At 40.9% G+C, this 27,856-nt stretch overlaps 1 protein-coding gene across 4 annotated transcripts; it reads left to right on the forward strand.

The window, feature by feature from the left end:
* The first annotated feature begins 14,527 nt into the window (after positions 1-14,527).
* TRIM13 (tripartite motif containing 13) lies at positions 14,528-26,609 on the forward strand. Of its 4 annotated transcripts, none has more exons than XM_081547581.1 (3): positions 14,528-15,140; positions 15,265-15,374; positions 25,025-26,609. In XM_081547581.1, exon 3 carries the CDS (start codon positions 25,033-25,035, stop codon positions 26,254-26,256), a length of 1,224 nt encoding a protein of 407 aa, XP_081403707.1. In that variant the 5' UTR covers positions 14,528-15,140; positions 15,265-15,374; positions 25,025-25,032; the 3' UTR covers positions 26,257-26,609. The 4 variants fall into 4 exon arrangements, with proteins under 4 accessions (XP_081403707.1, XP_081403706.1, XP_081403705.1 ...); XM_081547580.1 differs by having other exon boundaries at positions 14,528-14,739; XM_081547579.1 differs by having other exon boundaries at positions 14,528-14,728.
* Positions 26,610-27,856: the final 1,247 nt, after the last annotated feature.

A 27,856-nucleotide genomic window follows, 5' to 3' on the forward strand; every position in this document is an offset into this window, starting at 1 on the left:
ATACTGGGTTACCCCACACAAACACTTGCCAAGCCAGGTGACCTATTCAGAGAAGCTGCTAATTGTAATACAGGCAAAATGTTATCTGTGCTAAGTTTAAAACAGTTTTCCAGGGGGAAATAAGGACGGGCCAATGCAGCCAAAAAGAGTTGGTTGTTGGCTTTGCAGAAAGTTACAATTGACAAAGAGGGTTGCCAGGTGTCCTGTGCTGAACCAGACAGTGTGGTATTTTAGTTTCTGGTGTATTAAAATGCAGCAAATACTTGGTTTTGTTTTTTTTTAAATCACTATTATTTCAGATGTACTTTTTCTTACATTTTGATTAATTTTTTAATCAGCAGAGGTTTGTAATTTCAGCTTTTATTTACTCCTTCTGCTAAATATTAAATGGACAGCACTACTTAAAGGAGAATTATGAGCCGTTTGAGATATGAGGAGTTCTTCTAGGTATCTGTGTGCAAGTAAACTGTTCCAACACTAATGCTAAGTATTCTGTTAAATAAATATCTGTCCCTTGGGAGGGGAGGGTACACTCTACAAAACAATTTTTTTTTCCCCTCAGTTTCTATGGGGTGGATATTTTTGAAATCCTAGGGAACGCTTATCTTTAGGGCAATAGAAGAGCTAACATTTACTGAGGGTTTACCATATGCTGTGGGAGCCATCAAGGTCCTCTATTCTTTCTCACAATAATCCCAACAGAGAGATGCTCTAATTATCTTTATATTACAGAAGAGGAAACAAGCTTAGGAAGATTAAGTATTGAGACCAAAAACCTAGATGTTATCCTCAATTCCTCCCCCACCTCAACCCTCATTATTAATAAGTTCTGCCATCTGTAACACCAAAATATATCTAAAAATCTGACCTTTTTTTCACCCTAATTCAAGTCCTCATTATCTTTCTTGCTTGGATGTTGCATTAGCCTCTAACTGCCTCCAGGCCACTCTTACCCCTGATATAATCTTCCTTCCACACTACAGCCAGCGTGGTCTTTTTAATTAATTATTTTTATTTTTATTTTTTTGGCCACACCCCACGGCATTGGTCATCTTAGTTCCCCAGCTCCCCAACCAGGGATCTAACCCATGCCCCCTGCACTGGAAGCTCGAAGTCTTAATCACTGGACCGCCAGGAAAGTCCTAGAATAATCTTTTTAAACTGTAAGTCAGAACACATACTCTCCAATGACTTTCCTTCACATTTAAGATAAAGTGGAGGACTTACAAGGCCCTATATGATCTGGTTCCTGGTTGCCGTGTGCAAAGTCTTCATTCATTTAACAAAGAATTATGGAGGGCTTCCCTCGTTGCTCAACAGTAAGGAATCAGCCTGCAATGCAGGAGCCACAGGAGACATGGGTTCGATCCCTGGGTCAGGAAGATCCCCTGTAGAGGGGCATAGCAAACCACTCCAGTATTCTTGCCTGGAGAATCCCTAGGACGGAGGAGCCTAGTGGGTTACAGTCCATAGGGTTGCAAAGAATCGGACATGACTGAAGCGACTTAGCACGCACTACGTACGTGCCAGGCACTATTCTAAATGCTGGGCGGATTGTTCCTGTCCAGAGCTTACAATAATCAAGGAAATATGTAGGATGATATACATTATCTTGTAATAACCTATAATGGAGCATAATCTGCAAAAATACCAAAACACTATGCTGTACACCTGAAGCTAACACAATATGGTAACTCAACCAAACTTCAATTAAAAAAAAAAAAAGAAATATGTAGGCTAGCGGATAGTGGATAGAAAAACAGAAGGACAAAAACAAACCAGTAACAATGTGCAATGTACAGGTCTGAAATTAGGGCATTGCTCGAAGTTTGTCTGTTTGTGTTTTTTCAAAGAAAATGTGTTAAGGCAGTGCTTTTGATGGGACTTCCCTGGTGGGTCAGTGGCTAGGACTTGGAGCTCCCCATGCAGGGGGCCCAGGTTTGATCCTTGGCCTAGGAACAAGATCCCACATGCCACAACTAAAGATCCTAGGTGCGACAACTATGACCTGGTGCAGCCAAATAAATAAATATATCTATGTATATTTTAAAAGGCAGCGCTTTGGAATTAAAAATGAAAAAAATGCCCATTTTTTTAAAAGGAAAAAAGAAAGGGAAACTGCAGACAATCTGGTGGTGAAAGTAAAGGGTGCAACTTTAAGTTGTCTTTTCTGGGAGAGCAACTGGTGTAGAAGATTAAACTATGCATATGTAAAGCAAAGATTTTGAACCATTTTCTGGGTTACACTTACATCTTTAGTTTCACGATGACTTGAAGCAGCCACATTTGTGATGTAAAGCTCATTCTTTAGTGTTATTTTCCATTTGCAAATTGGTGGGATCCACTTGAGTCAAACTGTGCTTTTGTAGATGTCATTGCTGCTTTTGGACGTGTTCTCTCAAATTAGGTTACAGAAACAAGAGCTGAATTATACACACAGCTGCAGAAATAGATTTCTACTTGCAAATGTAAGATGAAAAATAGGAAACTTGAGAGAGCTCCTTTAGTGTTGAAACCAACCGACCAGCTTTCTGGGTAAAGTTCTGTTTCTTAACACATTCAGAAATTGGTGGGTGGGTGTCCACATGGCCTGAGGAGGCAGGCAGTCCCCTTTTAGAGCATAAGCTGGGGTCACATAGATGGATGTTTGAATCCAGTTCTACACTTCCTATTTGGATGACCGTGGTAAAGTCATTTAACCCTGTTACTTTCCTCATCTGCAAAAACCCCTGTGCCCAGAGCTCCCTCATGGGGTGGCTGTGAAAATTAATTGAGATGACTGGGTGCAGAGTGATTTGCTTGATAAATGGAAGTCATTGTAAACTGTTAGCAGACTCCTTCTTGCTTTCATGCACTTGTGTTTTGTTCTTGCTCTGTTCACAGGCACCACGAACGTGGGATTTATCATCCACACTGGGGCCCTTTTGAATATAAAAGTGGACACCAAACCTGAGAGAACTCTGGGCTCTTAGGAGTAGGTTGGGATTCTCCCAGGCAAACAAAGATGTAGGGTCACCCTCCTGAAGACTGAGAAGACTGTAGGAGAGGGGTGGCTGCTACCACCAGGTGCCTGCTGGAGGGACGGAGAAGAAGGGGATGAGGTAGGCAATGTTAGTTGCCCAGTCATGTCCAACTCTTTATGACCCCATGTCCTGTAGCCTTCTGGGCTCCTCTGTCCAAGGTATTCTCCAGGCAAGAATACTGGAGTGGGTTGCCATTTCCTTTCCCAGGGGCTCTTCCCAACCCAGGGATCAAACCCGGGTCTCCTGCACTGCAGGCAGATTCTTTACCTGCTGAGCAACCAGGGAAACCCAAGGTAGACAAGGACAGGCCTTGTCTGGATTGGTGTGCTTGTTAGGAACTAATAGTCAGTTCAAAACAGATTAAGAACAGAAGAAGCCCCGTTTCCCTCCTCTCCTGCCACTTTATAATTTTGGCAATGGACCTCCCTCTGTTGTGCCCAGATTGGGCTGGAGATTAAGCCAGCATGTGCCAAGATAGCATCAGACCACAGAGGCAGGGTGAGGACCCCCAGCATGGTTATGAGTAAGTCTTTTCTTGTGAGCCGAACCATGGGGATGTATGCTACTGTGTTTATTTCTCTTTGTTACTTGCCAGTACAGTGATATCCAAAACTGCCAGAATTTAAGGATAATTGCCTTTACTTTCAGATACCCGCTCCCGTCCTCCACCAACATAGACCTGAATCCAAATCTCTTGACATTCTGTATATTTAAATGAGGGTCTGGGACAGTTTCTGTGACAGAAAGGTCAGGAAACATTGCTCTTGCCTTGAGAAAAGCCATTTAAACTTTCTGGCTTTGACTTGGTTGTGTCACGAGATGTTAAGAAATGCCTTTTGTCATCTCACGTTTGGGCCTCAGCTATCAAAGGAGGGATGGATCCGAGGAGGCTCTGATGGAGCAAAGACAATCAGGGTGAGATTTCCTATACAGACACATCTCCAGGACAGGGTTTAGGGTTCTGTGGTCTGTCTGCTTCTGGTCCTGCCCTCACCGGGATCTTTTTCAATGCAACTTAGGAGGAAGTGAGCCCTATGCATTCTGTGTGCGCTAAGCCACTTCAGTCGTCTCTGATTCTGTGTGACCCTATGGATTGTAGCCTGCCAGGCTCCTCCATCCGTGGAATTTTCCAGGCAAGAGTACTGAAATGGGTTGCCATGCCCTCCTCCAAGGGATCTCCCTGACCCAGGGATCAAACCCATGTCTCTTATATCTCCTGAATTGACAGGCAGGTTCTTTACCACCAGCGCCACCTGGGAAGCCCCAGTGAGCCCTATATTTATTATTAAAAAGCAGTGATTCCGTGTCCCTATACTCTATTTAGTTATTGCTCTTTCTCTTCTTTCCCTGCTTCCAGAAAGAATCGTTCATACCTCCTGTCTCCACTTCCTTAATTCTCATTCACCCCTGACTACGGTGGAGAGAAGCCTGGCCTGGGCGATCTGCTCTGTGTGGCCCCGAGCAGGTCAGTGAACCACTCCAGCCTCAGTTTCTCCACTGCGCCTTCTACACAAGGTAAGGCACTTTACTCTCTTCCTACTCACCTCTGCCCCTTGTCCAGAGATGAACCTTCTTTTCCTGAAAGCGTTAGAAACCTAATTGTAAGATTTGATGGTTATTTTTCAGAGCTCAACTTACTTTTCTTGTCAAGAGTTATGACTATACTCAGTTCTTAAGATTCTTATTTTTTCTTCCATTTATGTCCCTTTTCCTGGTTTTTGCCTCCTGGTTCTTTTTCCTTTCATAAACTCAACAGTTATGTGTATTAATGGAATTATGTAGCCATCAGAAGGTATCTATAAAGACTGTGGAAAGATGACAAAATGACTACCTGAACATCTTAAGTATCAATAGAAAGAGTGCAATACAAAATACTACAAGTTAAAAATAGGTAAGGTGGGACTTCCCTGGTGATCCAGTAGTTAAGAATGCACCTGTTAATGCATGGGCATGGGTTTGATCCCTGGTCTGGGAAGATCCCATATGCCTTGGGGCAACTAAACTTGTCTGAGCCTGCACTCTAGAGCCATGCTCTGCAAGAAGAGAAGCCACTGCAGTGAGAAGCCCACACACCACAACTAGAGAGGAGCCCCCACTCACCACAGCTAGCAAAAGCCCGCGAGCAACAAGGAAGACCCAGCACAGCTAAAAATAAAACTAAATAGTAAAGAAATTAAAAAAAAATAGGTAAGGTGCTGATGCTCTTAAGAAGGCAGTATGGCCACATGACCAAAGAAAACAGTATATTACCCTAGACTGCGGCCACACCTACACTCACACCCAAGATCTCCCAGGGACAAAGGGAACGTCACAAATGAGAAAGTGTCATTTGCTATGAGCACCCTGGTAAGCTGGGTCTGAGCTCTGCTTTGGGTTTCAGATCTGAAGACTTCCTCTATCTTCCAGGCATAAATAAACTCTTACCTCTGCAGGAGCCCACCAGATAGGTATGTCTAGTCCTCTGCCTGAGATGGATCAGATCCTAGTTTCAGCAGTGAACAAAGAGGCAGCAGAAAAGATAAGAAATTCTCTTTTGGGTGTGTTGAAGCAGGCTCACAGGACTTGAGAGCTGATTCTGATAACTCTCCCCAACTCTTCTGATAACTCTTCCCAATTCTGATAACTCTTCCCAATGTGAGTTCACTGAATTCACGTTGACAGCTTGAAATCAGCCATGGTGGGAGAATTTACAACATGGAAAATGGTAAACAGTACAAAGTATGGCTCTCCACCCCCCGACCCTTGCTCAAAGCTGAATGTTAACTGTTCATTAGCATACAACTAGGAGAGGGCCTGGTAGGCTACAGTCCATGGGGTTGCTAAGAGTAGGACACGACTGAGTGACTTCAATTTCACTTTTCCCTTTCATGCACTGGAGAAGGAAACGGCAACCCACTCCAGTACTCTTGCCTGGAGAATCCCAGGGGTGCCGGAGCCTGGTGGGCTGCCGTGTATGGGGTCGCACAGAGTCGGACACGACTGAAGCGACTTAGCAGCATCAGGAGAGGGCAGAAAACCCGTCAGCCTCCCCTACTCTGAGCTGGCCCTGATTATATGTAACATTTTCATTATAGGAAGAGACAGAGATGTCTAGATTCATATCTGCAATAATAAAGATGACAACAATGATGATAAACGCTAACTGAACACATCTGGGCACTGTGCTTCACCTTACTAGCCAAGTGCTTCCCAGGCATGGCCTTAATTTACACTCAGATGACTTTATGAAATAGGGACTGCAATTACCTCTGTTTCACATATGAGGAGATTGAAGACCAGAATAAGTGATTTGTTAAATGTGCCACTGCTGGTGAATAGAAGATTCTGGGTTCCAGGCCAGGCAAGGCCTCTCGAGCGTCTCAGCTCTCACCCCTCATCATAACCCCTTCCTGGAGAAAGGGAGACAGATTGGAAAGTTTCATCCCCAACTAGCAGTTGACAGCATGTATTTCTATGATTGAAACATTATATTTAAAATATGCATCCTTGTATATTGTGATACAACTTAAAAAAATAATAATTTTGTTTTAAAAAATTTTGGCTATGCTGGGTCTTCGTCGCTGCTAGGGCTACTCTCTAGTTGCGGTGCTCAGGTTCTCATTGCGGTCGGTGGCTTTTCTTGTTGTGGAGGAACCCCCACTCTGCAATGGAGAGTAACCCATGGTCGCTGCAACTAAGAGAAAGCCCATGCGCACCAATGAAGACCCTGTGCAGCCAAAAATAAGTAAATTGATTTTAAAAAAAGAGGGATCTGACATTGGCCTGGAAAATCTTGGAGAGCAAACGTGGGATGTGTCAGTTGTGCTGTGCTTGAAGGATGAGGAAGGACAAGGAGGAGGAATGTGGGGCCCAGCGAGGGGCGTTTGTTAGGGAGACAAGGAACTGTGGGAGCAGGAACTGTGAATCTGGAAGAACAGGAGGAACCCTGAGCAACACAAGGGCTAACTCAAACGCTTGCAGAGAGGAAGGATTGTGGGAGAGGGAAAAGAGGCATGCCTCCCTAAAGTGTATATAAATTTAAAAATGATGTGACTGCGGGTTATTGGTTTGTGATCTCTGCTTGGTGGGGAATGTGAGAGTCATTAGATGATAGCTGAAGTCTGGAGAGTGTCCTGAACCTGAGTGTTCAAAGACTTCTAGAACTTACATTCTGGATACAAAAGGACGACCCAGCAGGAGTCCCTGAGCCAGAAAAAGAAAAACTGGGTGTGAACATGATGTTACTAAAGGCCAGGGAAAGAGGGCTTTTTAAGGAAGAGTCAGTGAGAACTGCCGAGAGACCAAAGCAAATGAGAACTGAAAAAATTGTCCGTTGAATTTCACAATCCAGAGGCCAGTGACCTTCCCTAAATGCCCACCCTGGGCTCATACTGTTTGACAAGTCTCATGCATCTTCTGGATTGTCGGTGTCTTTTGCCGTGCCTGGGAGGGGTGTGGGCTGCTTTAGATCCAGCGCAAGCTCCGGGAGAGCTGGCCACATCCTAGCCACAACCAGGATAGTGTTGTAAACAACAAGACCATTATAAGATAAATATATATATATATCTAAAATAATTTTATGTATTTATTTTTGGCTGTGCTGGGTCTTCGCTGCTGCGTGGGCTTCTCTCTAGTTGTGAAGTGAGGGCTTCTCACTGTGGTGGCTTCTCTTGTGGCAGAGCACAGGCTCTAGGGCGTGTGGGCTCAGTAGCTGTGGCTCCCTGGGCTCAGTAGCTGTGGCTCCCGGGCTCTAGAGCACAGGCTCAGTAGCTGTGGCTCCCGGGCTCTAGAGCACAGGCTCAGTAGCTGTGGCTCCCTGGGCTCAGTAGCTGTGGCTCCCGGGCTCTAGAGCACAGGCTCAGTAGCTGTGGCTCCCTGGGCTCAGTAGCTGTGGCTCCCGGGCTCTAGAGCACAGGCTCAGTAGCTGTGGCTCCCTGGGCTCAGTAGCTGTGGCTCCCGGGCTCTAGAGCACAGGCTCAGTAGCTGTGGCTCCCTGGGCTCAGTAGCTGTGGCTCCCGGGCTCTAGAGCACAGGCTCAGTAGCTGTGGCTCCCTGGGCTCAGTAGCTGTGGCTCCCGGGCTCTAGAGCACAGGCTCAGTAGCTGTGGCTCCCTGGGCTCAGTAGCTGTGGCTCCCGGGCTCTAGAGCACAGGCTCAGTAGCTGTGGCTCCCTGGGCTCAGTAGCTGTGGCTCCCGGGCTCTAGAGCACAGGCTCAGTAGCTGTGGCTCCCTGGGCTCAGTAGCTGTGGCTCCCGGGCTCTAGAGCACAGGCTCAGTAGCTGTGGCTCCCTGGGCTCAGTAGCTGTGGCTCCCGGGCTCTAGAGCACAGGCTCAGTAGCTGTGGCTCCCTGGGCTCAGTAGCTGTGGCTCCCGGGTTCTAGAGCACAGGCTCAGTAGTTGTGGCACACAGGATTAGTTGCTCCGTGGCATGTGGGATCTTTCCGATTCAGGGCTTGAGCCCCTGTCTCCTGCATTGACAAGTGGATTCTTTACCACGGAGCCTCCAGGGAAGCCCCAATAAGGTAAATATACTTTTGACAAGGCATTTATTACCACATGCTTTGATATCAGAGAGACTCAACTGGACTTGTTAAAAAAACAAGCATGTATTTCTCATGCAGTGCTGTATAGGTAGGTATCTGATAAATTTAGATCTTCAGAACCAAAGTTCTATGAGATGTACTACTGCCTTTACTTGAGATAAATAAAGTGTGTTGGAAGTATAGAAATCTACCAGTTATTTAAAACTATAATATAAAACTATTGTACCCTTATTTGTGGAAGAAATAGTCTAAAAATGTCTCACAGAACAGGGTGAGAGTAGTTTCCTAAATTGAAATTATAAAATTTCTTATTATAACTGACATTTTCAAGAGAAAACTACAGCACATGATGACTACTGAACACAAAGATTCCAAACTGAACAGTTTCTGCAAATCAAGTTCTCTTAAAAACTGCAAATATTTACCTGAATGAATCATTTTTTAAGGCCCCCATAAAATGACTCTTTATCAAGAAAAAAATTCTACATGTATGGGAATTAAATTTAGAAAAAATTAACATAATTGAATGTAATCATTGTTAAAATATCAAACAGAGCATTACACTTCAAAGTAACGATTTTTAAAGCTCTAGTGTGTAATACTCTAAAGTGTAATTAATATTTAAGCAATATACTAATATTAGTCATACAATATAGTTAAGGTCATTATAGTAAGATAAATTATATAGAATTGATATATAAATATATATCTATATACACATATAATTTCCCCTCAGAGGACTTACTTTAGGAGGATATTTGTCATGGTTAATTCTTCTTCCATTTTATTTACAAATTGAGAACTTTAATAAGCAATATATATGAAATTAAATGGTTCAATGGGATTTAACCTTGGCACACATGTTGTACTTTCCTTTTTTTTTAATACACATTGTACTTTTATATACATTGTTGTTGTTGTTTAGTTACTCAGTTGTACCCGATTGCATTTTTAAAAAATCTATAATTTTCAATAACCTCAAAAGTATTAAAATAAGGAAACTTCTTCTACCTTAGGTCTTGGCCCCTGTTATCAGATGGGTCTTCCTACAATCCTGCTTTCATCTTGTTAGTGCCATATACTATTATCCAGTGGCTTCCTGTTTCCTACAGAATGAAGTTCAACTCTGACATCAAAATATTCCACAATTTGGCCTCAGAATTTTTTTTTCCCCAAATTAAGCCACGCTCTTCACTGACTTAGTATCAGTGAAGTTCATTCCCACCCTGAACTGTGTTCCTTACCTCTAATGCTCTTCCTCTTTCTCATCTTCAAATCCTGTGATCTTTAAAGGCTCTGTTGGACTCCCACCTCCCCTGTGAAATCTTTATGATGCTTCCAGGCCTTCCTCTGATCTTGTTTTCACCACTTATATTGGCTCTTAAGCAGCCACTATTACTATACTAGTTCACACTTTTAAGAGTTGTATCTTCAACCAAATGGGAAGTTCCTCATTTACTGTCTTTGGTGCCCAGCACAGTCCTGAGTATAAAATTATAAAGTAAAAGTTGCTCAGTTGTGTCTGACTCTTTGCAACCCCATAGACACTACAGTCCATGGAATTCTCCAGGCCAGAATACTGGAGTGGGTAGCCTTTCCCTTCTCCAGGGTCTTCCCAACCAAGGATTGAACCCAGGTCTCCCGCATTGCAGGCAGGTTCTTTACTAGCTGAGCCACCAGAGAAGCCCAAGAATATTGGAGTGGGTAGCCTATCCCCTCTCCAGCAGATCTTCCCAACCCAGGAATCAACCCGGGGTCTCCTGCATTGCAGGTGGATTCTTTACCAACTGAGCTACCAGGGAAGCCCATAAATGTTAATATCATCTTAATTACCTCTGACATTTTACTTTATTCTTATAAATTATCTTTCCATCTAAAGAAATGGCACAACTAAAGGCTAAGTTTACTGTTGCTTAAGTATCTCTCATTCTCTCCCAAAGCTAACTGGTCTTGCTGTTTGCTCCATTTAATGCACAGTCGTCACTGTGCAATTGAAATACACGGAGCCTGGAATTCTCTTCCAACCAAGGACTAATTCCTTTAATTTCACCCAAGTCTTAGGTAAGTTTCTGTCTTTGGTGATAAATGTATATTTACAGGTAGATTCTTTTTTCCTTTTAATGGAATGTTTTGGATGTTCCAACAATTTCACTGAAATTGTAAAGCTTTAAAAAACACTGCAGAGTCTTCCTTTCATTGAGTGAGATGTTTTTTTCTTTTTCTTCTCCTTTCCCCAAGCACAAGGAAGAAGATACAGCAGTGGAAGGATCTGTGCCTTTAAAAGGCCATCCTGGACTGGGTGTAAAAAAGCAGAAATTATGGTGCCAGCTTCCTCAGAGTCGGACACAACTCAGCAACTAACGCTTTACTTTCCTCTACTGTATAGGCAGTTTACCTCTGCTTAAGATTGTTGTGCTTGATGCTCACAAATCCAAAGTAACTGTTATTCAAAACTAGCACGGTTTTCTTCTTCCATACGGCAGTAGCAACTGTTTATTATATCATGCTTGTTGCTTTGTACATTATCTAATTTTCCCAATCAAGTGAAATGTGGCCCCCATTTTACAGAAGAGAAAACTGAGGCTTAGAAATGCTTAGTAATTTCAATAACTTGTATATGGCAGAGCTCGACTTTGGATGCAAAACTGATTTCAAAATCACTGCTCTTTTTGCTACACCTTGCAATGTCAGTGCCTTGTATTGCCAGGAATTCTTGCTGGGAAATGTTGGGGCTTGCATTCATGACTTTGGTGGCTGTTGGGAAGGGAAGGATAGAATAGTAATGAAATGTTCCAGTATATCTAAGGAGGTTCACCAGCGCTCCTTTCCTGCATATAACTGCTCCAGTCTTAATTATTAGATGTTCCCAACTCTTGACAGTTTACACTTCGGTGTATACCAAATTTGGTGCTGTCCCTTTTGTTATCTAACATCTGATCATATATCTTGAAAGGTTTAAGGAATGCTGGTGAATTTTAACTTCACCAAGTCTCAGGACAAAAACAACAGCATGAAATAAATCACAAAAAATAAGAATATATATATATTTCAAATATATAACTTTAGAAACTCTAGGGACTTCTCTGGTGGTCCAGTGGTTAAGAATCCACGTGCCAATGCAGGGGACATGGGTTTGAGCCCTGGTCCGGGAAAACCTCACGTGCTGCAGGGCACCTAGTCCAATGTACCACAACTACTAAGCCTATGTGCCTACAGCCCCAGCGCCACAACAAGAGAAGCCACCACAGGCCTGTACACCGCAACTAGAGAGTAGCTCCCACTCAATTGTAACGAGAGAAAGCCTATGCAGCAACGAAGACCCAAAAAGTAAATAATAAATAAAAATACCAAAAAAAAAAAAAGCAAAGGAAATCTACCTGTAAAAATACTTTTTTTTCATGAAAGATCAACCTACATAAGACTCTATCTTACTGCTATGCTAACATAAGAATTCCAATCTTAAGCTTAGTCTATTTATTTGAAGAACAGTCAATAGAAGGAAATTCCAGTGTGACAAACATTTTGACAATCCTTTAGTGCTATCTCCAATGGGATCTAGTTACATTGTGCTCTTCCAGGAAGGAAGGAGCTTTGTATGTAGGTTTTAATCCAACAGTAATTCTCTTTTTCTAGTAGTACTATATGTGGTGATTCCCTGATTGTCTATTTTACAAAATTAGGGCCATGGGAGTGAAAATAGATTATTCTTCCTTCCCTATTTTTCTACACTTGAGAGTTTAATACACAGCGTTTTCATAGTAGTTAATTTTTAAAACAATCTAGGCATTTCTACGCAGATTTAACCAATATATTCATTTAGTTGGCCAGAAGTTTATTTATTAATACCTACCACCAACCGGAGGGATTACCTCACAGCTCAATTGGTAAAGAATCTGCCTGCAATGCAGGAGACCCAGGTTTGATGCCTGGGTGGGAAAGATCCCCTGGAGAAGGAAGTGGCAACCCACTCCAATATTCTTGCCTGGAGAATCCCAAGGACAGAGGAGCTTAGTGGGCTACAGTCCATGGGGTCGCAAGAGTTGGAGATGACTTAGCACCTAAATCACCACCACCACCACCACCAACCAGATACACATAAGTATCATATAAACATAAGGACAATTTCTGATTTATGAATTAATAACCTTTCACTCTTGTATCATTTTAATATTAGGGTAATTCAAAATGTTTATACAAACAGGTGTTTTTTAAATAACACTTATTTAGTAGGAGACTGGGATGCAGTTTTCATACTGACAATTGCCTTGCTATAGAAAGACTGTGTACCTGGAATCTGACTACAGTCTCAGTCCTGCCTGTTTTTTGTCTTGGAAATATCACTTCATCCGTTTCCTCATCTATAGGTTGCAGATCACAATAGCCATTCCACAGTGTTCTTATGAAGACAAAATGCCATAAATATAGGAACTATTTGAGAAATGGAGTATTTCCTGCCATATCAATAAACAAGGATGTCACAGTCATCAGTGATTCCAGCCATCCAGGGCAACCAGGAAGGAAAATAATACCTGCTGCAGGGCAGCCATCAGGCTGCAGCTGTTCCCTATGGTGAACACTGAGGAAAAACAGGATATGGCCCCAGATAGCTGAGATGCATATGAAAAGAATGATTTCAGTGAGCCCAGATGCTTGCATCTTCTGGTACATAGAAAACACTAAATTCCTTGAGGTATCTGGTTTTAATTCATAAGAATTCTTTTGATGTTCAGACTACCTGACCCTTGTTGCAAACTTCTATATAACTAGACCTCCCTACCCACCCCCACCCCCAGCAGTTCTCTCAGGGTCACTTGAGATGCTGTTTCCCAGGCTTGAAGTCCTAAAAATTCCCACTGAATAAATCATATTTCTCAACTTTCAGATTGTGACTATATTTGACAGCAACATATTCTTCAAAGGCAAAATTGGGTTTAACAGAGATACACACAAAACTGGGTTTTATGGGACCCAAGCATGGTCAGGAACTGGACATCTTAGAAGGGAGTGGGGAGGAGCTTTTTATAGCGATTGAGCTAAGCAGTTATTAGTTACTGGGCCCAAGCACCAATCCTTTTCCCTAGGAGTTCTACTTCCAAAGCACAGACTTCCTCAAATTGGAGTGAACTCAACCCCAGGGCATATTGTGATTTTCGTCCTTGGTTCACATCCCTCAAGGCTGCAAGTTTGGGAGAAGCCATTCTTTCACCTTTGTAATCTTGAAATTGCTCGTTTCTAAGTGCTTAACGCCTTTGCTATTACAGAAGGTCCCTATACAGACGGCTGGAGGTCAGAATACTGAGTCAGGCTAGCGGCTAATTGTATTGAAGTTCTTTCTCTCCAAAGGAAAGGGCAGTGGTGTTTTTCCTAAAAAGAAACCTTGAATTGGGTCCCTCGTGTTCAGCCTAAAGCCCGCAAAGAAATAGATGGGGAGGGCGGGGGCGGCAATAGTTAACTATTTTGACTGCGCTCTGGCTGGAGCCCTTGGCTACAGCCCCGGCGTTGGTCTCCGCGCAAGTGCCCGTCCCACCCACCCAGGGTTGTGGGGTGCAGGCGGACAGCCGTCTCCGTGTCCCCCAAGCCGCTGAGGCCGGGCTTCTGGTCGTGAGATGCAGATGAAGCGGTGTGAAGGGTTGGGCTTTTTTTTTTGTTCCTAAAAATGCAACGAACAAAAAAAAAAGTACAACAATCCAAACCCAACCATCTCGTTGTACGCCGGCTTCCTTCCCAGGCGGCTCCACTGGGGATCACGCCGCCTCCCGTCGCCCGCGCTCGGGGTCCGCGCGATCCGCGTCCCCGGCCCGGCGCCCCGGGCACGGCGCCCCGTGGGCGCGCGCAGCCCTCACGAAGCGAGCGGAGCGCGCCGCCGGGAGCCCGCCCCTCGGCCCCGCGCGCCGCGCGCGGTGGCGGTTGCAGGCGGCGGTTGGAGATACCGGAAGGGCTCCCGCCTCCCCTCACCCGCGGCCGCCCTCCCCCGGGGAAAGGCGAGTCCCGGGAGGCGGAACAAAGGCGCGGCTGTGCCGTGGAGGCGGACCGAGGTGCCGGGGGAAGGAGGGCGTCGGGGCGGGGCCCGTCGGCGCCGCGAATCCATTTTGCAGCCGTTCCCGCCTCGTAAACGCGCGGTACCCGGGGCTGGAGGACCGGCCGCTGCGCGGCTCCCGGCGGCTCCCCTCCACCGGCCCCGGAGGTCCGAGATAAGTACGCGCCGGCCGGCTTCTCCTGGGGAAGCGGGGTGGGGACTTGCCCTGGCGGGGCGGGCACCTGCGTGCGTGGGGGCTGGCGGAGAGCTCGGTCTGCGCTCCGGTCCCCGCGGAGAGCAGCCGGGCCCGGGAACCGGAGATGGGGGAACGGCGTGCGGGTGGGCGGCCGGGCTCCAGGAAACCTGCTCCGCTACCAAGCGCTCCTGGCTTCACTGCTGGCTCCTCGGGATTGCCTACAAAAGAAGAGGCGACCGTGAACCAGAGTCGGAGCGCGCGACCACCACCCTCTGGCGCTGAACGTGGGGAGGCTGCCTGGTGCCGGGGGAGGGCGCCCTAGCCGTGAAGCTCCTTAACACAAAAGATCGCCAGGCTCTCCTAGGCTCCTGGCTTTTTCACCAGGTCCTTGCCGGGTGGCTTTTTTTGTGGGGGGATGATTGAAAAAAAAAAATTGAGGGTCAAGACTAAGGATCCTGTGCATATAAATGCATAACACTCTTTTTTCTTTGTTCTTTCTTTGCTGTAGCCTCGTTTTGATTACCAGTCACGACCTGAAGGAAAAAAACCCAACATCTGATTGCTTTGCCTTGGGAAACAGTAACCTCGACCAATACTCCTGGCTTGCAAGTGACAGAGGTAAACTACAATACTTTTGCCTATATTAGGCAAAAAAGCACCCAATTTCTTCAGGCCCAGAACCTTTCAAAATCGAACTCTGTCGAGTGTATGTGTTCCCACCCTCAAAAATGGCCTTTGTTCTTTTCATATTTTGTCAACACCCAGAAAAATAGATTCAATACTTAGACATTCTTTATATGACAGTTATTTGAAACATAATCCAAAGATTTGTACTGCAAACGAAAAGAGGCTACAACAGCTTTTGTTTTTAAATAGGGTTTTTGTCTTTTTTTTTTCATTTCCTGTGTCACTGCTGCTTGGGTTTGTACAACAGGGCTTGAGTTTTCTGACCCTAGAGACCTTTATATAATAGGTATTTTAAAAGCAGAATTTCTTTTACATAGCCAGTCCCTCTGGTAGAACTTGATGGAGTTGTTGATTAACTGGTTATACTTCTGTCTTGCACAGTAAGAAGATATATTTCTTCATACTCTCATGTCTTTCCCTAAAAATACTGTCTTTTTTTTTTGCATCACCTGACATACTAAGCCTCTCTGGCAAGTCTTTCTGTAACACCAGGTTATTTTTATTCTCTACATGTATTGGTTACATGGCCCTACTTCTGCCACAGCTGTTCAGCTATGCCCATCTTCACCAACAGTGCTTTGCATAGCACTGCTATGCTATGTAACACTTACTTTGCCCTCCCTTGAAATTATAGATCGAGAGAGTCCAATTGTCTTAGGATTTCTCTTGGTTAATACACTCATGCTCTAACATAACACTGTAAATGTGTAGTTAGAGTTTTCACAGTATCTATACACACATATGTTAATTAAATCACCTTACACTGATGTGGGTCAATAGTTTACAAGATTGTCACACATTACTTAATCTTTCCAAGAACATTATGAGGAGGTATTGTAAAAATCCTGATTCCATGAAGGGTAGAACTAGTGCTTGGAAAGCTAGGTAGTTAGATGCAGTTTCAGTGCTCTTTTACCCTTCTTCACTGGAGAACCTGTTACAACCTACTTTGTAAAAATTATAGCATTTTAGAAGGGATTTAGAGAACTCATGATTAAATGTCTCCATTTAATGAGTGAGGATCCTGAATTCTTGACCCACTTTTCTGATAGTGCTAAGGTCTCATAACTGGGCAACTCAGGTCCTATGCCTTGCTTGCTGTGTACAGTTGCAGAGTGGGGATGGGGCTCAGTTTTTTCACTTGTAAAGTTAGGTGTTTAGCTAAATGACCTCTAAGATGTTTTTAAGCCCGGTATTTGTTTTATTCTTAACCCATAACTTTTAGCACCATATACTATATATTGGTAGTATGCAGACACATACTAATATTAACTGCCTTAAACTGTTTTATATTTTAAACTTAGGCCTTTTTCTTCTTCTTTTTTTTTTTTTTTTTACTAAGTTCTATAAAAGTATGGTTCTGTTGTAAGGTCAGGAACTATTTGGAGAGGTGGAGCACCATCATACATCATTGGTCAGAGTTCAGAAAGTGGTATACTCTTTTCTAGTGAGAAGCTTGGCGGTCTGTTCAAGAGCCTTGAGAATGTTTCTCCTCTTTGTCTCACCTGACAATGCACTTAAAGGAACCATCTAAGGAAATAATTAGAGTGTTGGACTAAGACTTCTACATTGTTCATTAAAATGTTATAATCCCCCCAAAATAAACAGTAGGAAATAGCATATCCATAAGATAGATGATCATGTTTTAAAAGAATAGGGGAGCAATAGGGGAAATTCAAATAATAAAACAAGTGGAAAAAGTGGACACAAAGTTGTGTTATGCTACCAGTTCTGTTAAAATATGTGTATGTGCATACACACACAAGATTGGAAGAAATACACCAAAATAATAATAATGGCTATTTCTTGGCAATGTGACCATGGGTAATTTTTTTCCCTATATTTCCTGAATTTTCTGTAATCACAAATTATAATTTTATTATTTTTTTTTTACAAATTATAATTTTAGAAAAACAAAATCCACTTGTATGGATAACCTCAAACTTTAGTATGGTGTCAGCTTTCTATGTCCTTTTGTAAGGCATTTATCGCACCTTGTATGAGAATACCTTTGTAAATGTGCTATATTTTGGAATTTAGGGCAGGAATTGATTTTTGACTTAATATTTCATCTTTTAAAACAGCATTAGATCATTGGATTATCCATTTTTGTATTCATGAAAGACACTGCTGTCATTTACCTTGCCTTGAAACTCTTAGGTACTAGAGGACTAGTACCCCTAACAGTTAACCAAAAACAGGTGTCCTTTGACATATAAAATAGTTACACACTGTGGTTGCTTTCTAATTCATTTGCATTATAGATGTAGATACATTTCTAAGGAAAAGTTGAACTGAAAATTTTTGCCGATAGTTTAAATCATTGTCTTTCCTGTGGAATAAGCACCACAAGTGTATCTTATTTGACAATAGCCCAGCTACCCATTTAAAATTCCCAGAGGAGCTCTTTCTTTGTTCCCCTGAATATGTGCAGATACTGAATATGAGGGACGGGTGTCAACATTGTGTATAGAATATAGCCAACCTAAAAATTGCTTTAAGTTTAGCATAATTAGCTTTCTATTTGAAATATTTTCTAGATGAGTTTTACTTAGAATAAAATATGTATGTAATTCTACACTGAACAAAGGGGACTTGGTTCAGATCAATTTTATTGGTAGGTAGTACTGGTCAGTCATCCACAAAATAACCTTTTTCTCTTGGCGCAGTATTACACACTAAGTGATTTCACTTACCAGATAGATCTAGCTTGCTGTGTACTGAATTGACAGTACTTTCCAGAAAGCTGGCATTAACCTCAAATGCAGAGCTAGATGATGAAAACTTTAATAGATACCAATCTGTTGGGGATAATAATTTAGGCTAATGATTGCCAAGTTTATTGTTGTGAAAGAAGATTTGTTCTAGGGGTAAAATTTTGTCACCTTCATTTAAACCTGTTTACATTCATTTGGGAGAAAAGAAACCAGACATGTCTGGTTCATAAAACCTTTGTCAGTAGTTCCAATTTAAGTTAATTTTAACTCTTAACAGGTAAAGATAAATAACCTGAGTCTGGTTGGTACCAGACCAGGAGAATAATTTAGGCCGTATGTTATATTTCCTGAAATTCAGACCCTCATTTTATTCTAATTGATTTCCTCTGGGTGGAAGAGACTGGGATTCCATACCATTAGATGTCCTCATAGATTTCTAAATAGTTGTTCATAAATAGGATAGTGATACCTGATCTAGCTAGTAATCCTAGAACTATTGATTTAATGCTACTGATTAACAGGATTACAGAGTAATATCTTGGGTGACTATCAGGTAAGAAAGAGTTGTGAGATAAGGAGGGAATAAGAGGAAATCAAAAAGATTATATTCCTTGAAGTAGAATGGGGAAGATGAGTTAAAAGAAGAATAAACAAAAGAGTCAAGGAAAAAGAGTGGCATAGAGAAGAGAATGAAGGAAAGGAGAAAACTAATTTTTTCCAAGTTTGTGTGGACTATGAAGGTAATGACCTAGTTTTCGGTTTTTGAGATGTCGTTTTAGTCCAAAAACTTGTGAACTTTCTGAGAAGGTAGGGCTTCCAAGCTGCTAGACCTTCTGTACTAGGTTAATTGTGCCCTAATCAGGAATCCTATTAGAAATACTGTGGGGGAAATTTTACTTATTACTACTTATTTACTTATTACTGCTACTTATTCTAGGACAATGCCAGAAAAGGAAGGTTACTTATGTCTTATATGGACACAAAGGTAAATTATATTGTGTTTGCAAGGGCCATGTAACAATTAGATAAGCTATTTTAGATACTATACGTGGTATATTAATTTTCATATTCCTTTTTTAAGTTATCAGAAATTTTGTTTTTTTCTTAATCTTACATTATCCTGTTTGGATCATGTTTTGGCACAGTCTCTAAAAGCCAGAATGAAGTGTTAATAACACACTGATAAAGAGTATTTAAAAAGAAAAAAACTTGGTAAATAGTTTTCATATATTATTAGATAACTTTCAAAACAGTTTTTCAGTGAGGAGAAAAACTAACGTTTGTAAGTGGTTTGTCCAAGGTCAGAGATTGAGAGCAAAATGAGTATGTCAGTCTACTCACAGGCCTGGACCCAGAGATTTCCAATAAGATACTTTTTATTTTATAAAAGATAAAAAGGTATTATAGCAGATTAAGCTCTTTATGAAGCTTATCATAGTCAGCTAGTGTTTCTGAAGTTTTACCTTTTTATGCTCAATATAATTTTCTTATAACTGATCTCACTGTTGAGTTTTTTTTCCAACTTTTGTGAAAATTTTCAAATATACTAAAAATTAAAAGAACATTACAATAGATATCCTTACATCTTACCTAGATTCAATCATTGTTAATACATCTTTAGTAAGTTTCAAGAAACCATTATTAGTGGATCTCATACCAAATTATCAGTATACTACTTGAAAATAAGATTAACTAGTGGGATGAGAGGACATAAGTTTTTTAAAAGGTGAGCTCTTTTATTCTATACTTTGTTCCAAAATAAGGTTGATTGATGACTGGCTGTTTAGTAGAGTTCCCATAATTTAGTTTTGTCTGTGAAGTGAGTTTCAGTATTTTCTATCTAGTTACTTGTTAGGTATTTAGATATTGCTTTGAAATTTCTGAATTCAAAGATGCCTCAAAGCAGGATGGAAATTAGGTTTAAATTTCTAAGATACAAGGTATAATCTTTTTATTCTCTAATGGGATTTGGGAAAAAAATCATGGATATTATTTTGACCTTTATATTGTTGTCAACTAATGAAGTGCAAAGATTTAATAGGAAAAGTTCTTTTAATTAAAAATTTTTATTAAAATTACCTTTTAAGAGTGAATAAAATGAACACCTCTTCATTTATAATCATTTTGCATTGATCATATAGAAACAAAAAGGCTTCCAGGAGGAAGAAGTCAACTTTTACTTCTGTTTTATGACTCCTTTCCTTTGGGTTGTGTTAGTCCTCAGTCGTGTCCGATTCTTTGCAACCCCATGGACTGTAGCCCGCCAGGCTCCTCTGTCCATGGAATTCTCCAGGCAAGAGTACTGGAGTGGATAGCTATTCCCTTCCCCAGGGGATCTTCCTGACCCAGGGATCGAACCTGGGTTTCCTACATTGCAGGCAGATTCTTTACTGTCTGAGCCATCAGGGAAGCCCGTAACTGTTAGGTTTTCCATCTTTTAAAATATTCTGGTTGTTGTATTAAAGACTCTTGTTGCTATTAATATATACCCACTCAAGGTAGTATTGATCAAACAGTTTTTGTAGTCTTCCTTGAGTGGATGTTTTGAAAGTTTGCTTAAAAATAAATCTGTGGTGGTGTTATACAACTGCATTTGTCAAAACTCATAGAATTAGGTACGAAAAGGAGTTTTATTCTCCATAAATTAAAAAATATATTTTAAAGTATAAATACAGTAGAGAAATGAAGTTGAAAACCAGAGGAGGTGGTAGGTAACTAGTTATATATTCAGCTACTTTCTTTGTTGGTATAGAACTTGGGAGATTTTTAGGAATTCCTTGGCAGTGTGATGGTTAGTACTCTGCGATTTCCTTACTGCAGGCCCAGGTTCAACTCCTGGTCAGGGAACTAAGATCCCACAAGCTGCGTGGAGCAGCCAAAATAAACAGAACTTGGGAAGTTTTTAAGTCAAAAGAAGAAATGAATCTTGGAAAATTTGTTTGCCTTTATATACTTAATTTGAGATTGGTTAAGTTGAAATTTTATGACTGGTGAACAAAAATTTTGTTCACATAATAAAGTTTCTTGACATCTACATTTGTCCCCCCAAAAAGGGGATGTATATTTTAGTTTCGTCAAAGAAGTAAGCTCAGGTGATTTATTTCGATTTTTATGTGTTAGCACACTTTTAAGAAAAGAATCTGTAAGTTCCTTTACTGTGAAGCATACCCTTCTCTTAGTGAGGCTAAAAACCTTATTATATGTTTTTTCTTTAAAACTTTTAAGGCAGCAAACTTGCCATGGTGTCTTGGGTTGTTAGGCCAATATATCTCAGTTTTCTCTAAAAGTCAGCTAGGGAAGTGGTCACAGAGTTTTGACATAAGGTTTTGAGTATAAAGCTTAGAAAAGAAAATTGTTTTAATGTGGATTAAAATGAGAATCTTTAAATTATGAACTAAAATTTATAAGTTGTATCACTAAAAGTGGAACAGGATCTACTGTGGTTTTGATGCAGTTTTTTTAGAAAAGGGGCTTTCCAAATAGTAACGTTTTTCTCTGGTTCATTTTAAGAGCTGTAAATTGATTATGGCTTTGGGATGACTATTATTTCTAAATTTTCCTGTGTGTGACATTTTCCTTTTTTCTTTTTGATCATACTTGATTGCCTTAAAATTCTTCTTGGCTGCTATTGCAGTATCCTCAGTTTTCTTCAAAGTTTCTTTGTCTTGGGTGCCCTTTTTCTCCTTCTCATGACAAAACTTGGTATTCTTTGTTCTTACTTTTAGTTATTTAATATGCTTAGATAGGATTCTCCGGAAATATTAACCTGGCAAGGATGAGTAAATTAGGTTTACTTTATTGAATGCTGCCGCCACTACTTTCCTGTTTCTACTGCTTACTCCAAAATATAATTCTAGGTGAAACATGTTAGAGAGCAGGGGCGGTGATAGAACCAGGACTAGTGGTGGAGGATCATGAAAAGTTTTCTTTCTTTGCTCTAAAGAGTCAACATGTTTTATAACTGCTTGATAACCTTTCAGCACACTAACCTCAGTCTCTGAAGCCATTCTCTTTCCAGAGCTTTTTGAAGATTATTTGATTTGTCATGTCACAAAAGATTTTTCAGAAAAATAAGCTCATCATCATTTTTGCCATATAATACTAAATTTTGACAGAATACTCTACTTTAGTTCTACATTGTTGTTGTTTAGTTGCTAAGTTGTGTCTCTTTGCGACCCCATGAACTGTACCCCACCAGGCACCTCTATCCATTGGATTTCCCAGGCAAGAATACTGGAATGGGTTGCCATTTCCTTCTCCAGGGGATCTTCCCGACCCAGAGATCAAACCACTGAGCCACCAGGGAAGCCCTGGTTCCACATATATATGTATTATATATTTATTATACATATATCTCTCACAACCTAGGACCATAAACTAATTAGTTCTGCAAGTTCAGCTTATCTTTTAAGTCTTCTACATTGTAGCTCCAATTGTGATTCTTAAAATTACTGTCAAAAGTGTTTACTTACTTTTGGTTATAAGATGACATGGAGATTAGTAGACCCTATTTTATTTATTTATTATTTACAAATTTTATTACTTTGGTGGTAATGTGATAAATACTGAAGGATGTATTTATCTTAGTAAACTGACTGGGGACATATTTAATGCTATTTTTGTTTCTAAAAACTTTAGGGATAAAAGTTTTAAAATATATATTTTAAAAGAATAAACTTGAATTGAATATTAGTATTCTCTAGTTCAGAGGTCTCAAATATTTTGGTCTCAGGACCCCTTTACACTTGAAAGCTGAGGCTCCCAAGAGCTTTTATTTACATGTGTATTTGAAATTAAAACTGAGAAAAAAATTTAAGGTAATTCATTTAAAATGACAATAAACCTATCACATGTTAACATAAATAATTTGTGAAAAATGACTTTTCAGAACAGTTGTGAGAAAGGTGGCCTTATTTTACATATTTAGAGATCTCTGTCAAGAATTGCCATTTAGTAGACAACAACAGGAATCTTTTATGTATCTCTGCATTACATCTGTTACAATCAGTTAATTTGGGTGAAATATACAAAGAAAATCCAATTTGGCTTGGCACGGATATGTAGTTGGTGAAAGGAGGAATATTTTAATGGCCTTTTTGGAAAACTATCCCTCTTCTTTGATCCTATACCAAAACTCAACAAATGGTGGTTTCTTAAAAAGTTAGTTGCAGTATGAAATATGAAATCATATTTTTTTTAACATATTGGTCTTTTGATCTTTTACCCAGGTATGATCTGTAACATGCCTTGGTGATTTGAACCAGTTAATTCGCTGTGTAATGTAGATCTCCAATACAGGCACACATGCTAAGTCGCTTCAGTCGACTCCGTGCGACCCTGTGGACAGCAGCCCACCAGGCTTCTCCGTCCACAGGATTCTCTAGGCAAGAATACTGGAGTGGGTTGCCATTTCCTTCTCCAGGAGATCTCCAAACAGTGACATATTTCATTATACAAAGATCTCTGTCGTAAAACAATATGCATGTTAATATTACCACTTGTTTCATTAGAAAAGTCTAATTAATGGTAAGCTATCAAGCTCTTAAGGGGCAACTGTGTTTGCCAAAATCCAGTTTTCACTTAAAAATTCAGCTTTTTGTCATTGGCGAGAAACTCTGTCATTTGTTTCCCTTGAAGTGATGGGCTCATTTTGTTTGTTTTCAGAAAAATGTCTGCCAGATACCTAAGTCTCCACACCCATAGTTTGTCATTCATTGTTTCAAGTATAAAAATGGTTTTCCCTGAAAAAAGCAGCTGATTAGCTTGTGGCTAAATTGCCTAATTGCTTTTCCTCCAGACAGTATCTGCTGGTATGCAATAGAAATACTTTGTGGTTACTTCATATTTTGTTATATGAAAGATTTAAAAAGACATGTACACAAGGATTAAGATTTAGTAAAATGAATCATTTTTACCATTTCATCAAGAACATTCTAAAATGAAACTGGCTGCCCTCACCCTTGCCCCAACTGTGGGTATGTGGTGGTGAAGAATACATTAGGAATCCAGTTTGGGGCTACCTGTAGTCTTGTTTGGTTCCTGCTAAGGCCCCAGCTGTGTCTGCTTACCATTGCTTTTTTAACAGCTCAGTGTCCACAGTGCCAAAGGTAAATAGCATCTCAGTATTACTATGAAAATAGTATTGTCCTCACAGGTGCCCTGGAAGAGCCTTTGGGACGCCCAGATTTCTCCCCACTGCATCTTGAGAACTGATTGCTCCAGACAGTGCAAACAGCTTTGATTACTGTCCCAGTGGTTTTTAAAAATACCGATTTAATTCTCTAGGGAAGAATGAATTGCAGCTCTCTCATTTTATGTTTTTACCCCTGATTTTAATAATTGTAATTTTGCCTTTGAAATAGGAAAATGTGCCAGTTTTTAATAAAAGTCTCCCTGAGAGAACATGCTTGGATTTATATCTCTGCTTCTTTCTTTAAATAGCGTACCATTTTATAATTGTGGGCCCAGACTAAAGAGCTCATTCTGTTCAGACACTGAGTGGCTTTGTTTCTGACAGCTAGTAGTCAGCTCTGTTTTAAAACAAGCATTTGGGCCCTGCTGGCTCAACTTGCAGTTATCCTAGTCCTCGCCCTGTCTCAGCCAATGACTGTTGTTGGAAAGCCCACACAGAGGCCTTGTGTACAGGGAGCCCCACTGATAAGGCGTGTGTTCTAGTCGCAGCAGATGAAATCTGCTTTGGTGTGCATTCCCGTCCCAAATTTCTCTTATTTTCTTTGTTTGACTGGTTATTTCTGTGACAAGAGCATTTTTTAATGGCTGTGAAGATAGTTTCTTCTAATTATTTCATAGTCCAAATGGAGGGGATTCCTGGCGTAGAATAAAATATTTCTCTCTCTCTGGTAGGAGATGTGATGGAGCTGCTTGAAGAAGACCTCACGTGCCCAATCTGTTGCAGTCTGTTTGATGATCCCCGGGTTTTGCCTTGCTCGCACAACTTTTGCAAAAAGTGCTTAGAAGGGATCTTAGAGGGGAATGTGCGGAATTCCCTGTGGAGGTCCTCTCCATTTAAGTGCCCCACATGCCGGAAGGAAACTTCAGCGACAGGAGTCAACAGCCTGCAGGTTAATTACTCCCTGAAGGGTATTGTGGAAAAGTATAACAAGATTAAGATCTCTCCCAAAATGCCAGTGTGCAAAGGACACTTGGGGCAGCCTCTCAACATTTTCTGCCTGACTGACATGCAGCTGATCTGTGGCGTCTGTGCGACTCGGGGTGAGCATGCCAAGCACGTCTTCTGTTCCATCGAAGATGCCTATGCTCAGGAGAGGGACGCATTCGAGTCCCTCTTCCAGAGCTTTGAGACCTGGCGTCGGGGAGATGCCCTTTCTCGCTTGGATACCTTGGAGACTAGCAAAAGGAAGTCTCTACAGTTGCTGACTAAAGATTCTGATAAAGTGAAGGAGTTTTTTGAGAAGTTACAACACACGTTAGATCAAAAGAAGAATGAAATCCTGTCTGACTTTGAGACCATGAAACTTGCAGTGATGCAGGCCTATGACCCAGAGATCAACAAACTCAACACCATCTTGCAGGAACAGCGAATGGCCTTTAACATTGCTGAAGCTTTCAAAGATGTGTCAGAACCCATCATATTTCTGCAGCAGATGCAGGAGTTCAGGGAGAAAATAAAAGTCATCAAGGAAACTCCTTTGCCTCCCTCGAATTTGCCCTCAAGCCCTTTGATGAAGAACTTTGATACCAGTCAGTGGGAAGACATAAAACTAGTGGACGTGGATAAACTTTCTTTGCCTCAAGACACTGGCACATTCATTAGCAAGATTCCCTGGAGACTTTATCCGTTATTTGTGGTGGTCATTCTGCTTGGCCTTCTCATTTTCTTCAGTCCTGCCATATTCCTAGAATGGTCCATATTTGATGAAATTGCAACGTGGAAAGATAATCTTTCAAACTTGAGTTCCTACCTGACTAGATCAGCTGATTTTGTAGAACAATCAGTTTTTTACTGGGAACAGTTGACAGATGGGCTTTTCATTTTCAGTGAACGATTGAAGAGTTTTACTTTGGTGGTGCTGAACAATGTGGCAGAATTTGTGTGCAAATATAAACTATTATAAAATCTGTTTCAAGTACATAGTTGTGTCTTTTTTCAGAAATTTGTTAAGAGTGGTAGTTCAGATTTTTTAAGATTCCAGTCAGATATTACCCTCTAAAAGTATTCCTTTCAAAAATAATGTCTTATACATGTTGAAATTAGGTAGCATAAAGATAAAAGTGAACTTTAATAGTTTAGTCTCCAGCCCTTCTTCCTTTTTAAGGTGCTTTTGAAATTAGCATCCTATCGCCAGTATCGGTCGTGTTTGTGCTATGAAAGGAGGGGGAAAGAGTACATGATTTAATATTGTATTGATGAGGTAGTGTAATAATGATTGTTTTAAAGCATGTAATAAAGACTACTCTTGTAAAGCAACTGTTTTTTGTTTTTTGAGAGTGAACATTTTTTAAAAAAGGAATAAGATAAGATGAATTTGCGGCTTTTTCTGCAGAGGGTTGATTTCCTTTTTCAATACAATGTGAATCTCATGTAAACAAAAACTGGCATTTTCTTATGCTAAGTTGACATTTTTAGGAAGGTGGAGATTTATTTCAGCTTGCCTTTTATCTGCTTTTAGGTTTTGTAAATTTATCACCAAAGGAATGTGGTGGTAAACTACAGAAGTGTTAGTGACTGTGCAAGCCAAGCATGGGTTAAAAAGAACATATGGCAAAAGCAGGAAATGGGAAGGCCTCCTTTTTACTGGCAACTAAGTGTTGTTCCAAAATATAATGGTAGCTGTACAACCAACCAATCCACTTGTTTAAAGAACTTTAGTGAGACTCATTTGACAGTAGATGAAGCAGTCTATCAGCTATTACAAAGTACAAAGGAATCAGCTAAACACTAGTGCTATCCTGTCTGCTCACATGAGATAAAGATGCCCTGTCTCCCTCAGAACAAAAATACTTAATTTTTTTCACCTTGTTTAGGCTTCAGATGAAAACAGGAAGTGACTTAGAACCTCTTTCAGTCAAACTTATTTCTGTCATGGGGCAAGACATTCCTTGACAACCCAGAGGGTGTTTACCCCAGTACATTAATTTGGTTAAGAGGAGGTAATACAAGCAGGGATGGGAAAAAAAAGGTGGCAACTAAATTTCAAGTACAGAAGAATCTTTGCAGTTATGAGAAGAGTAGTCAACTTAAACTGCTGGTTGAGGTAATGACCGCCTCATCCCCAACTGTCAATCTAGGATTTAGCCACTAAATTTCTAAAGGGATCGAAAGAAATTAAGATGTTTCTCTAGAAATAGGTGTCTCTGCCATGAGGACTCAAGAGTAGATACGAGGTGTGGACAGGCTGAATGGTTTTCTGGTTCCAGAATATATTTTAATACATATTTACACAAGGTTTTCATGAAGGATTTTTCTTTTTAAATGGGATACTGTAAAGGGATCTGTTTGTTCCCTGTTCTCAGATCTATTGGCAGTTTCTTTAAACTATCCAGTTTCTCATCTGTTGCTTTTTCATTTTGTATACTGCAGGTTCCCAAGCAACTCTCAAATTTGTAAACACAGCTATGGACACACTATTTGCTTTAACAGTAGTTACCTGGAAATCTAGGTCTCTGTTTTTGTTATTTTCCCCTCCCCTAGATTTCTTAATCATATATAACTAA

Source organism: Giraffa tippelskirchi, chromosome 12, assembly GCF_054371585.1.
Source record: "Giraffa tippelskirchi isolate mGirTip1 chromosome 12, T2T-mGirTip1v1.2.pri, whole genome shotgun sequence".
NCBI classification, from domain to species: Eukaryota; Metazoa; Chordata; class Mammalia; order Artiodactyla; family Giraffidae; genus Giraffa; species Giraffa tippelskirchi.